The 12,850-nt window shown below is 47.5% G+C and overlaps 1 protein-coding gene across 1 annotated transcript in view; it reads left to right on the forward strand.

The window, feature by feature from the left end:
* QARS1 (glutaminyl-tRNA synthetase 1) overlaps positions 1–12,850 on the forward strand; it is a 179,830-nt gene that overhangs the window by 88,399 nt on the left and 78,581 nt on the right. Inside the window, exons 4-6 of the mRNA XM_063941120.1 lie at positions 1,817–1,892; positions 3,086–3,150; positions 3,424–3,477. Coding sequence (XP_063797190.1) covers positions 1,817–1,892; positions 3,086–3,150; positions 3,424–3,477 — 195 coding nt within the window. The remainder of the gene's footprint in view (positions 1–1,816; positions 1,893–3,085; positions 3,151–3,423; positions 3,478–12,850) is intronic.

Here is a 12,850-nt window from a genome sequence, read left to right on the forward strand (position 1 = left end):
ACTAAATTATCATGGATATAAAAATAAAAATGTCTTTTTAAGAAATTGGACATTAAGTAAATAATTTTTTGCACACGTCCTTGGGAAGGAACAGCGCTCACCATAAATACCTAATCTTGTGTATGCCATAATCTTTTCAGTATGTATGTATGTATGTATGTGTTGTATGTACAGATGGAGCCTTCTTTATATTTGCCTGCGTAGTCGCAGACGTGCACTCACGGCGTGACGAGGAGATCCGTCCGTCTAGTTACGCTGGGAGTGCACGAGCCGCTTCCCATTCAGAGCGTCTCTGTCCAGGCGCGCAGGCGGAGACGCTCTCCATTAAAGTGCCCAGGCGGGCGCGTCTTGTCACAGAAGACGGCAAGACAACGGAGGCCCCATCTGTATGTGTTTATTTGTGCATATGCCCAAAACATTTGAAACCTTTTAGCAATATTATATCGATCTAAAACCTGAAATAGTTTTTCATGGTCTTGATTGCTTAGTTTTCATGAAATACTTTACGTGTGAAAGACGGCGATTCGTGTTTTTCTTCTGTTTGAGAGCTAGAGCTCAGTACACACCTATAGCTATATCTGCCGACAGATCAGGTAGTGTCTTCTGCGTTCACACTGCCCGATAAGTCGTCACTGCCGTCACAACTGGGCTGGCATTTACATACGCCGACCCAGTTGCGCTGTCAATCGCTGCCAGTTTGTGCAGCTGTGTGACACAGTATGATGTGCTGATATATCCTTCGATATAGTGGCCATTGGCACAGCTGACGTGATACGTCTGTGAATGAGGTCGTTCAGACATATCGTTGGGGCACACTGGCCGATGCACCGGCGATATATCAGCCGTACAGTGTGTACTCTGTAATTGGGCGCTGCGGAACCCTTGTGGCGCCATATAAATAAAGGATAATAATAATACTCGGCATTCTAAAAGTAATTTTGTATATTAGTGTGGTGCTCAGAGGTCTGTGCCTGACGCATGTAATGTTTTACATTTGGGTTATTTTTAAGTGATTCATTAATTTGGTGAATGTACTAAACTAAACAAAAAACTAATGAGAAATAAAGTAGGGAAGTTGCCCATAGTGATCAATCAGCATCTCACTGTCATTTTATTGATTGGGCTAGATAAAGAGTAGCTAGAAGCTTAAGGTTGCTACGGGCAACATCACTTTGTCTCTCTCCGGAAGGTTTGATACATCTCCCCAAAAGTGAGATGACCTAACTGCTGAAAAACTCTCCTGTACAAAGAGAAACTGTTTGCACGTAGTTCGTGACTCGGAATATGGTCACAGTAATGAGGCCTAAACTAATGTACAGATAGCAAACTTATGCGATTGAGCTGGTTATTTCTAGTGATAAATGACTGATATATTATTATTATTACCAGTTATTTATATAGCGCACACATTTTCTGCAGCGATTTCCAGAGAATATTTGGCCATTCACATCAGTCCCTGCCCCAGTGGAGCTTACAATCTATTTTCCCTACCACATGTACACGAGCACACACAATCATGCTAGGGTTAATTTCTGTTGGGAGCCAATCAACCTACCAGTATATTTTTGGATTGTGGGAGGAAACCGGAGTACCCGGAGGAAACCCACGCAAGCACGGGGAGAATATACAAACTCCACACCGTTAGGGCTGTAGTGGGAATTGAACCCATGACCTCAGTGCTGTGAGCCAGTAATGCGAACCATTACACTGTCCGTGCTGCCTTATATACTATTATCCTTTTGCCTAAAATACTAGCACTCAAAAGGTTATGGCCACGGCCGTCATCGCTGATTGTGGCGGCTCTTGTCCTCTACAGGTTGAAGCCGTTATCCAGAAATTCAAAGATCAGCTGCTGGCAGAGCGATATCGTTTTAATATGGGCCTGCTGATGGGTAAGTCAACGTCTAATGCACGTCCTAGCAGATGTCTACTGTCCACTGTGCGGTCCCACAGGATCACATATGATATGGAACATGTCGATCACCTGTGCTGAAGCAGGCTTGTTCATACGTGACCTTGTGTGCGCAGGATAATTAGAGGCCAGTGGTTACCTGTGTGTTGCATTTATGTATTCTGCAAAGCACGAGGTTCACTTGTGTTTCATTGTAAGTTGTGTAGTTGCTTCCTTGTCCTTCGATCTGTCAGGCTTATTAAATTGCCGCACAGTGGATGTAGCCATTCTGTGCGCCATACGAATGCAGTGAATTGGTCTACTAGGAGCTAGTGACCTCATCGAGGCATGAGGTACTGTGTGTGCAGTCTTCAGTCAGTGACACTTTGGGAGGTATTCAATTGTTTGAAAAGTCAGTTGGGTGTCTGTTCTCCCCCCCCCCCCCCATCTAACAGACAGGAAAAAACAGACACCCAACCGACTTTTCAAACAATTGAATATCCCCCTTTGTGTCTCATTCTTTGAGACCTCATTGGTTCCTAGTGAAGTGTTTGATTTTATTCTCAAGGAATTTAAGTCTAGACACAGTTTCCTCCATCGTATGCCCATGTGCTCCCCCAGACACACTGGCTTCCAATAAGATATACAGCCCCCCAGGTCCTTTTCTGTGGTGCTAATAGTCTGCCTGGAACCCCCGAGTTGCCTGTAGACGGAGCATTGTGGCAAATGAGCGCACTGCGGACTGTTCCGGAGTACACCAGTACAGTTTTATAGGAGAGCTACCATAGAGTTCCAGGAATACATATGTATTACCGCCAGATGGGATGCTGGCAGTGATCCCGGTTATATTCTCACTTGGTTGGCGGTGTGGACCGAGTGGGAATAACCAGAGTTTGTCGGGATTCTGGCCGTCGGAATTTCACCAGCTGTCGGGACTCCGGCGTCGGTCTCCTGAACGCTGGGATCCCGACAGCCGGTGTTTTAACTGCATACCAAGCTCCAGTGTTGCGCTATTGATGGACTTAATTGCTTCAGGCCGGAGACCTCCTTGCTGTCAATTGGGAAAGTTTTATAGATATAGCTGCATATTGTAGGAAAAGTTTTTTTGTTGTTGAGCAGGTGTTGCCCAAATGTGAACAACCCTTTTACACCTTAAATGTTCTCTAATCCAGCCTCTCTGTCCCCCATGTGCAGGGGAAGCGCGGAATAGACTGAAGTGGGCGGATGGAAAGATCATCAAGAATGAAGTGGATATGCAGGTAACAAGGCCTTGCAAAAGGTTACACGCCTTCTTTCTTACCGTGCAGACAATGTTCTTCAGAGGCGCCCAAACATATGACGTCTCTCTACCCTGTACCTTATCCACCCTGCATACCTCTTATTTACTATAATTGCCCGGAATATTCTTCGCTGGCGTGACGATGCTCTGCCATCGGTTTAACCACATTCCCTGATCATGTGTCAGAGCTGCCTCTTGATCTTTGTCTACTGACCTTTGACCTTTCGTTCCATTTTTCTTTTTCCTCCCATAGGTTTTGCATTTACTTGGCCCCAAGACAGAAGCCGATCTAGAGAAGAAACCCAAGGTATTTTGTTTTCTTGGCGAGAGCGACAGTGAATTAGGGTTTCGTGTGATCCCAGTGCCCCCAATACCACCTGTCTAGCCTTTGTACGTTCCTCCAGGGGGAGACTGTCAGTCTGCTTTCCCTGCAGTAAAAGGACCCTTTGCCTGTTCATTGCTGTCACATTATAACTCATCTGCCACAGATTGTGTGCTCAGAGATGGCTTATTAGTTCACAAGGGTTCCAAATGCAGAAACGCAGATTGTTAGTATACACGGGCGGATTCTGGCATTATAATAAGCAGGCGGCTGCGGATGGGTTCAACTCAAAATATGCCTCAGAGCAAAAACTCCTGCACCAAAGCTCTTATGGCTACTTTTTCCCCCAGAAGTAGAATTATAAACACATCTGCCAATATAATAAAACCCTTCAAACACACAAAATGTACAAATGTAATAGAGTTGATTTGTGATGTCGTCGTATCTTCTCCCCCTCCCATCTCCACACACACACACACACACACACACACACACACACACACACACACACACACACACACACACGCGTGATTAATTTACGACATTAAATTATGCTAAACCAAGCAATATCTCGTTAATTGATATTAGCAGGCTTGAAAAATTAGAATGAATTCACGTGTATATAAAAAAAAAAGGAAAACAATTTATTCAATGGATTGATCCTATGAACCTAAAAATAGATAGTTTTTTAATATTAAGTACATGTATGTATCTATTTTTAGGTCCATAGGATCAATCCATTGAATAAATTGTTTTCCTTTTTTTTTTTTTTTTATATACACGTGAATTCATTCTAATTTTTCAAGCCTGCTAATATCAATTAGCGCAGTGTGTCTTTTAGTATTTGGTTAATTGGTTCTCCAGCGTGTTTGGAGACCCGGTTTGTTATATGCCTACACAAGCATATTAACACTCAGCAGCTGATGATTATAAATGCATTCTATTTCTGAGTTTATTTAATAAGGCACAATTAGCGCCGAGAGACGATTGTTGTACAAGCAATATCTCGGCAAAACAAATAAACTGTACATTTAATGAAGGGATTTGACCTAGAGTGTAAGTAGAATGGACTCGATCAATTGGATGTGACGTGATGCCCGACTGCACACATCAGCCACTTACGGTGGTGTCGACTTTGTATGTTTAATAGTCAGCAGGCACGGTTTGCCATTCCGGAACGTTACATCGTGTTCCTTTGAATTCCCTCCACTGATCTTATAGCTTGCCCCACTACTTGTTTCTGGAGCGCCTGGAACTGTAAGCTATCTTTACAGGAAGCATTTCCGAAGATTGCCAAGTGAACATGCTCTATAATATGGGTGTGGTTCATCAAATCGACAATGTTTAGGTCGACCACTATAGGTCGACAGTCACTAGGTCGACATGGATAGAAGGTCGACAGGGTATCTAGGTCGACATGTGCTAGGTCTAAAGGTCGACATGAGGATTTTTTTTTGTGTGTGTCGTTTTCTTTGTAGAGTGACCGGGATCCCAAATGAGTGCACCGCGTCCCCTCGCATGGCTCGCTTCGCTCGCCATGCTTCGGGCATGGTGTCTTCGCTTCGCTCGGCACACTTTACCGTTCCAATCGTAGTCCACGTGGATCGTTAAGTATAAAAAAAAATAAAAAAAAAAGAACAAAAATGTGAAAAACTCATGTCGACCTAGAAACCCTGTCGACCTTCCATCCATGTCGACCTAGTGACTGTCGACCTATAGTGGTCGACCTAAACATTGTCGACCTAGACACTGTCGATCTTCAGACCGGATCCCCTATAATATACCCATGGCGGACAATTAGGCTTCCCCCTGACTCCAATCTCCTGAATGTACTTTAAAATAGATGGACCTACTGGAGTCTCCCAATAAGACCGTTAATTCGCTGTATATTTACATTAATTGTAGTGGTAGCTGCCAACCGGATTCATGGAGGAATGAAATCTCTCTACACACATTTTAGCAGGACAGTGCCCTCTAGTGGCCAAACTGATATAGTTCAGAGCTGACTGCTGGAGCTGTCGGAGAATTTTGGAGCAAGATACTATGTTAATTACTGATCTTAGTGCCACGAGTGCTGGCTCCACCCAGGCGCTGCCATTGGGCACATTCCCAGCGTGCCTAAGAGGGTGCAAGTATGGGGTGAGGAGTTGCAATGTGTTGCTTATTCCTGCATAACTGCTATGGAATGAGCATCACTGGTCTGCCCAGTCTATACTTCTTCCGGTTTGTTTGTATGTTTTGTGTGCGTGTTCCAGTAAATTCTGCTACAACATCTATCGGAGCAGGGTAACCTTCTGGTAATGTTGCTGGTGCAGAGTTGAATGCGAGTCCATTTGCGGAGTGTATTCTGTGTGTTTGCTCCGCGCATGCTGCGGGGGAGGGTACACAGCAACAGGCGACGCAGAGCAGTATGTACAGAAAAAGTGTTGGCTGCGCGATACACATTGCATAAATGCTAGAATGCAATGTAGATCATAATATATTTATTTCTCTAACGTCCTAGTGGATGCTGGGGACTCCGAAAGGACCAAGGGGAATAGCGGCTCCGCATGAGACTGGGCACAAAGTAAAAGCTTTAGGACTAGCTGGTGTGCACGGACTCCTCCCCCTATGACCCTCCTCCAAGCCTCAGTTAAGATTTTGTGCCCGAACGAGAAGGGTGCAATCTAGGTGGCTCTCCTGAGCTGCTTAGAGTAAAAGTTTAAATAGGTTTTTTTATTTTCAGTGAGACCTGCTGGCAACAGGCTCACTGCATCGAGGGACTAAGGGGAGAAGAAGCGAACTCACCTGCGTGCAGAGTGGATTGGGCTTCTTAGGCTACTGGACATTAGCTCCAGAGGGACGATCACAGGCCCAGCCATGGATGGGTCCCGGAGCCGCGCCGCCGGCCCCCTTACAGAGCCAGAAGAGTGAAGAGGTCCGGAAAATCGGCGGCAGAAGACGTCCTGTCTTCAATAAGGTAGCGCACAGCACCGCAGCTGTGCGCCATTGCTCTCAGCACACTTCACACTCCGGTCACTGAGGGTGCAGGGCGCTGGGGGGGGGCGCCCTGGGACGCAATGAAAATACCTTAAATGGCTAAAAATACATCACATATAGCTCCTGGGCTATATGGATGTATTTAACCCCTGCCAGTTTTCCACAAAAAAGCGGGAGAAAGGCCGCCGAAAAAGGGGCGGAGCCTATCTCCTCAGCACACAAGCGCCATTTTTTCCTCACAGCTCCGTTGGAGGAAGGCTCCCTGACTCTCCCCTGCAGTCCTGCACTACAGAAACAGGGTAAAACAAGAGAGGGGGGGCACTAAATTGGCATATTAATATATACAGCAGCTATATTAGGGAAAAACACTTATATAAGGTTATCCCTGTATATATATATAGCGCTCTGGTGTGTGCTGGCAAACTCTCCCTCTGTCTCCCCAAAGGGCTAGTGGGGTCCTGTCCTCTGTCAGAGCATTCCCTGTGTGTGTGCTGTGTGTCGGTACGCTGTGTCGACATGTATGAGGAGGAAAATGGTGTGGAGGCGGAGCAATTGCCTGTGTTAGTGATGTCACCCCCTAGGGAGTCGACACCTGACTGGATGGTCTTATGGAAAGAATTACGTGATAGTGTCGGCACTTTACAAAAGACTGTTGACGACATGAGACAGCCGGCAAATCAGTTAATACCTGTACAGGCGTCTCAAACACCGTCAGGGGCTATAAAACGCCCGTTACCTCAGGTCGATACAGACACTGACACGGACACTGACTCCAGTGTCGACGGTGAGGAAACAAACGTATTTTCCAGTAGGGCCACACGTTACATGATCACGGCAATGAAGGAGGTTTTGAACATTTCTGATACTACAAGTACCACAAAAAAGGGTATTATGTGGGGTGTGAAAAAACTACCCGTAGTTTCTCTAACGTCCTAGTGGATGCTGGGAACTCCGTAAGGACCATGGGAATAGCGGGCTCCGAAGGAGGCTGGGCACTCTAGAAAGATCTTAGACTACCTGGTGTGCACTGGCTCCTCCCACCATGACCCTCCTCCAAGCCTCTGTTAGATTTCGTGCCTGGCCGAGGTTGGATGCACACTAGGGGCTCTCCTGAGCTCTTAGAAAGTTATAGTCTTAGAATTTGTTTTTTTCAGTGAGACCTGCTGGCAACAGGCTCACTGCAGCGAGGGACTAAGGGGAGAAGAAGCGAACTCGCCTGCTTGCAGCCGGATTGGGCTTCTTAGGCTACTGGACACCATTAGCTCCAGAGGGATCGACCGCAGGCCCAGCCTTGATGTTCGGTCCCGGAGCCGCGCCGCCGTCCCCCTTACAGAGCCAGAAGCAGGAAGATGGTCCGGAAAATCGGCGGCATGAAGACATCCTGTCTTTACCAAGGTAGCGCACAGCACTGCAGCTGTGCGCCATTGCTCCTCATACACACTTCACACTCCGGTCACTGAGGGTGCAGGGCGCTGGGGGGGGGGCGCCCTGAGGCAGCAATAAAAACACCTTGGCTGGCTAAAATACCTCAATATATAGCCCCTGGGGCTATATATGAGGTAAATACCCCTGCCAGAATCCCCAAAAAAAAGCGGGAGAATAGGCCGCGAAAAAGGGGCGGAGCCTATCTCCTCAGCACACTGGCGCCATTTTTCCCTCACAGCTCGGCTGGAAGGAAGCTCCCTGGCTCTTCCCTGCATTTCTACAGTACAGTAAGAGGGAAAAGAGAGGGGGGGCACTAAATTGGCACTGTATACAGTATAAGCAGCTATTAGGGACATAACTCAGTTAGTCCCTGTATATATATATAGCGCTCTGGTGTGTGCTGGCATACTCTTACTCTGTCCCCCCAAAGGGCTTTTGTGGGTCCTGTCCTCTATTTGAGCATTCCCTGTGTGTGTGGAGTGTGTCGGTACGGCTGTGTCGACATGTTTGAGGAGGATAATGATGTGGAGGGGGAGCAGATGCCTTTAGCAGAGATGTCACCCCCTGCGGGGCAGACACCTGAGTGGATGGTATTATGGCAAGAAATGAGTGCACGTATAGACTCCTTACATAAAAAATTTGACGACATGCCGACTGTGGGACAGCCGAGTCTTCAGCCAGCTCGTGCCTGTCCAAGGGTCTCAAAAGTCATCAGGGGCTCTAAAACGCCCGTTATCTCAGGTGGCACAAGTAGATGTCGACACGGATACTGACGCCAGTGTCGACGACGATGAGTCAAATTTAATGCCCGTTAAGGCCATTCGCTGCATGATTGAGGCAATGAAAGAGGTGTTAAATATTTCTGATTTACATCCAGGTACCACAAAAAAGGGTATTATGTTTGGGGAGAAAAAACTACCTGTAGTTTTTCCCCCGTCAGATGAATTAAATGAAGTATGTGAAGAAGCGTGGGCTTCCCCTGATAAGAAATTGGTGATTCCTAAGAAATTACTAATGGCGTTCCCTTTCCCGCCAGAGGATAGGTTACGTTGGGAAACACCCCCGAGGGTGGATAAAGCGCTCACACGTTTGTCAAAAAAGGTGGCACTACCGTCCCAGGATACGGCCGCCCTTAAGGAACCTGCTGATAGAAGGCAGGAGGCGATCCTGAAGTCTGTATATACACACTCAGGCATTATACTCAGACCAGCAATTGCGTCAGCTTGGATGTGCAGTGCTGCCGCTGCATGGTCAGATAACCTGTCAGAAAATATTGACACACTAGACAGAGACACGATCCTGTTAACAATTGACCATATAAAAGACTCAGTCTTATACATGAGAGATGCACAGAGGGAAATCTGCCGGCTGGCATCTAAAGTAAGTGCACTATCTATCTCTGCTAGGAGATGCTTATGGACTCGCCAGTGGACTGGAGATGCAGATTCCAAAAGGCACATGGAAGTTTTGCCTTATAAAGGGGAGGAATTATTTGGGGATGGTCTCTCCGACCTAGTTTCCACAGCAACGTCTGGGAAGTCAGCATTTTTACCCCATGTCCCCTCACAGCCTAAGAAGGCGCCATTTTATCAGGTTCAGTCCTTTCGATCCCAGAAAAACAAGCGGGGAAAAGGAGGGTCTTTTCTGTCAAGAGGCAGGGGAAAAAGGCTGCAGCAAACAGCAGGTTCCCAGGAACAAAAGTCCTCCCCCGCTTCCTCTTCCAAGTCCGCCGCATGACGGTGGGGCTTCACAAGCGGAGCCAGGTACGGTGGGGGCCCGCCTCAGGAATTTCAGCGATCAGTGGGTTCGCTCACAGGTGGATCCCTGGATCCTTCAAATAGTATCTCAGGGATACAGGCTGTTTCCTAAAATCCGCCTTGCCGATTGCTCCCTCAGACAGGGAGGCAGTGCTAGCGGCAATTCACAAGCTGTATTCCCAGCAGGTGATAATCAAGGTACCCCTACTTCAACAAGGCCGGGGTTACTATTCCACACTATTTGTGGTACCGAAACCGGACGGTTCGGTGAGACCCATTCTAAATTTGAAGTCCTTGAACACATACATAAAAAAATTCAAGTTCAAGATGGAATCGCTCAGGGCGGTTATTGCAAGCCTGGACGAGGGGGATTACATGGTATCCCTGGACATCAAGGATGCTTACCTGCATGTCCCCATTTACAATTCTCACCAGGAGTACCTCAGATTTGTGGTACAGGATTGCCATTACCAATTCCAGACGCTGCCGTTTGGACTCTCCACGGCACCGAGGGTATTTACAAAGGTTATGGCGGAAATGATGATACTCCTTCGAAAAAAGGGAGTTTTAATTATCCCATACTTGGACGATCTCCTAATAAAGGCACGATCCAAGGAACAGTTGTTAGTGGGAGTAGCACTATCTCAGGAAGTGCTGAGCCAGCACGGTTGGATTCTGAATATCCCAAAGTCACAGCTGGTCCCCACGACACGTCTAATGTTCCTGGGAATGATTCTGGACACGGCCCAGAAAAAAGTGTTTCTCCCGGAGGAGAAAGCCAGGGAGTTGTCTTCTCTAGTCAAAGACCTCCTAAAACCAAAACAGGTATCGGTGCATCACTGCACGCGGGTCCTGGGAAAGATGGTAGCTTCTTACGAAGCAATTCCATTCGGCAGGTTCCATGCCAGAATCTTTCAGTGGAACCTGTTGGACAAGTGGTCCGGATCGCATCTTCAGATGCATCGTTTAATAACCCTGTCTCCACGAACCAGGGTGTCTCTTCTGTGGTGGCTGAACAGTGCTCATTTTCTGGAGGGCCGCAGATTCGGCATACAGGACTGGGTCCTGGTGACCACGGATGCCAGCCTACGAGGCTGGGGGGCAGTCACAAAGGGAAGAAATTTCCAGGGACTATGGTCAAGTCAGGAGACTGCCCTTCACATAAATATTCTGGAACTAAGGGCCATTTACAATGCCCTAAGTCAAGCAAAATCCCTGCTCCTACACCAGCCGGTGCTGATCCAGTCAGACAACATCACGGCAGTCGCCCATGTGAATCGACAGGGCGGCACAAGAAGCAGGACGGCGATGGCAGAAGCCACAAAAATTCTCCGATGGGCGGAGAATCATGTACTAGCACTGTCAGCAGTGTTCATCCCGGGAGTGGACAACTGGGAAGCAGACTTTCTCAGCAGGCACGACCTCCACCTGGGAGAGTGGGGACTTCATCCAGAAGTCTTCCAAATGATTGTAAATCAATGGGGTCGTCCACAGGTGGACATGATGGCGTCCCGCATAAACAAAAAACTAGAGAAGTATTGCGCCAGGTCAAGAGACCCTCAGGCGATAGCGGTGGACGCCCTAGTGACACCGTGGGTGTACCGGTCAGTGTATGTGTTCCCTCCTCTACCTCTCATACCAAAGGTACTGAGAATAATAAGAAAGCGAGGAGTAAACACAATTCTCGTGGTTCCGGATTGGCCAAGAAGAGCGTGGTACCCGGAACTTCAAGAGATGATCTCAGAGGACCCTTGGTCCCTGCCGCTCAGACAGGACCTGCTACAGCAGGGCCCCTGTCTGTTCCAAGACTTACCGCGGCTGCGTTTGACGGCATGGCGGTTGAACGCCGGATCCTGAAGGAAAAGGGCATTCCGGAGGAAGTCATTCCTACGCTTATTAAAGCCAGGAAAGATGTTACGGCAAAACATTATCACCGCATATGGCGGAAATATGTTGCATGGTGCGAGGCCAAAAAGGCCCCGACAGAGGAATTTCAACTGGGTCGATTTCTGCATTTCCTGCAAGCAGGAGTGAATATGGGCCTAAAACTAGGCTCCATTAAAGTACAGATCTCGGCTCTGTCGATTTTCTTTCAAAAGGAACTAGCTTCAGTACCTGAAGTTCAGACATTTGTGAAAGGAGTGCTGCATATTCAGCCCCCATTTGTGCCTCCTGTGGCACCGTGGGATCTCAACGTGATGTTGAATTTCTTGAAATCACATTGGTTTGAGCCACTAAAAACCGTGGATCTGAAATATCTCACGTGGAAAGTGGTCATGTTATTGGCCCTGGCATCAGCCAGGCGAGTGTCAGAATTGGCGGCTTTATCATGTAAAAGCCCTTATCTGATTTTCCATATGGATAGGGCAGAATTGAGGACTCGTCCCCAGTTTCTCCCTAAGGTGGTGTCAGCGTTTCACCTGAACCAGCCTATTGTGGTGCCTGCGGCTACTAAGGATTTGGAGGACTCCAAGTTGCTAGACGTTGTCAGGGCCCTGAAAATATATGTTTCCAGGACGGCTGGAGTCAGAAAATCTGACTCGCTGTTTATCCTATATGCACCCAACAAGCTGGGTGCTCCTGCTTCTAAGCAGACTATTGCTCGTTGGATTTGTAGTACAATTCAGCTTGCACATACTGTGGCAGGCCTGCCACAGCCTAAATCTGTCAATGCCCATTCCACAAGGAAGGTGGGCTCATCTTGGGCGGCTGCCCGAGGGGTCTCGGCTTTACAACTTTGCCGAGCAGCTACTTGGTCAGGGGCAAACACGTTTGCAAAATTCTATAAATTTGATACCCTGGCTGAGGAGGACCTGGAGTTCTTTCATTCGGTGCTGCAGAGTCATCCGCACTCTCCCGCCCGTTTGGGAGCTTTGGTATAATCCCCATGGTCCTTACGGAGTTCCCAGCATCCACTAGGACGTTAGAGAAAATAAGAATTTACTCACCGGTAATTCTGTTTCTCGTAGTCCGTACTGGATGCTGGGCGCCCATCCCAAGTGCGGTCTATCTGCAATACTTGTACATAGTTATTGTTAACTAAATCGGGTTATTGTTGAGCCATCTGTTGAGAGGCTCTATCGTTTCATACTGTTAACTGTGTTTCATATCACGAGTTGTTCGGTGTGATTGGTGTGGCTGGTATGAGTCTTACCCGGGATTCAAAATCCTTCCTTATTGTGTACGCTCGTCCGGGC

The sequence above is a fragment of the Pseudophryne corroboree genome, chromosome 9 (assembly GCF_028390025.1).
Source record: "Pseudophryne corroboree isolate aPseCor3 chromosome 9, aPseCor3.hap2, whole genome shotgun sequence".
Lineage (NCBI taxonomy): Eukaryota > Metazoa > Chordata > Amphibia > Anura > Myobatrachidae > Pseudophryne > Pseudophryne corroboree.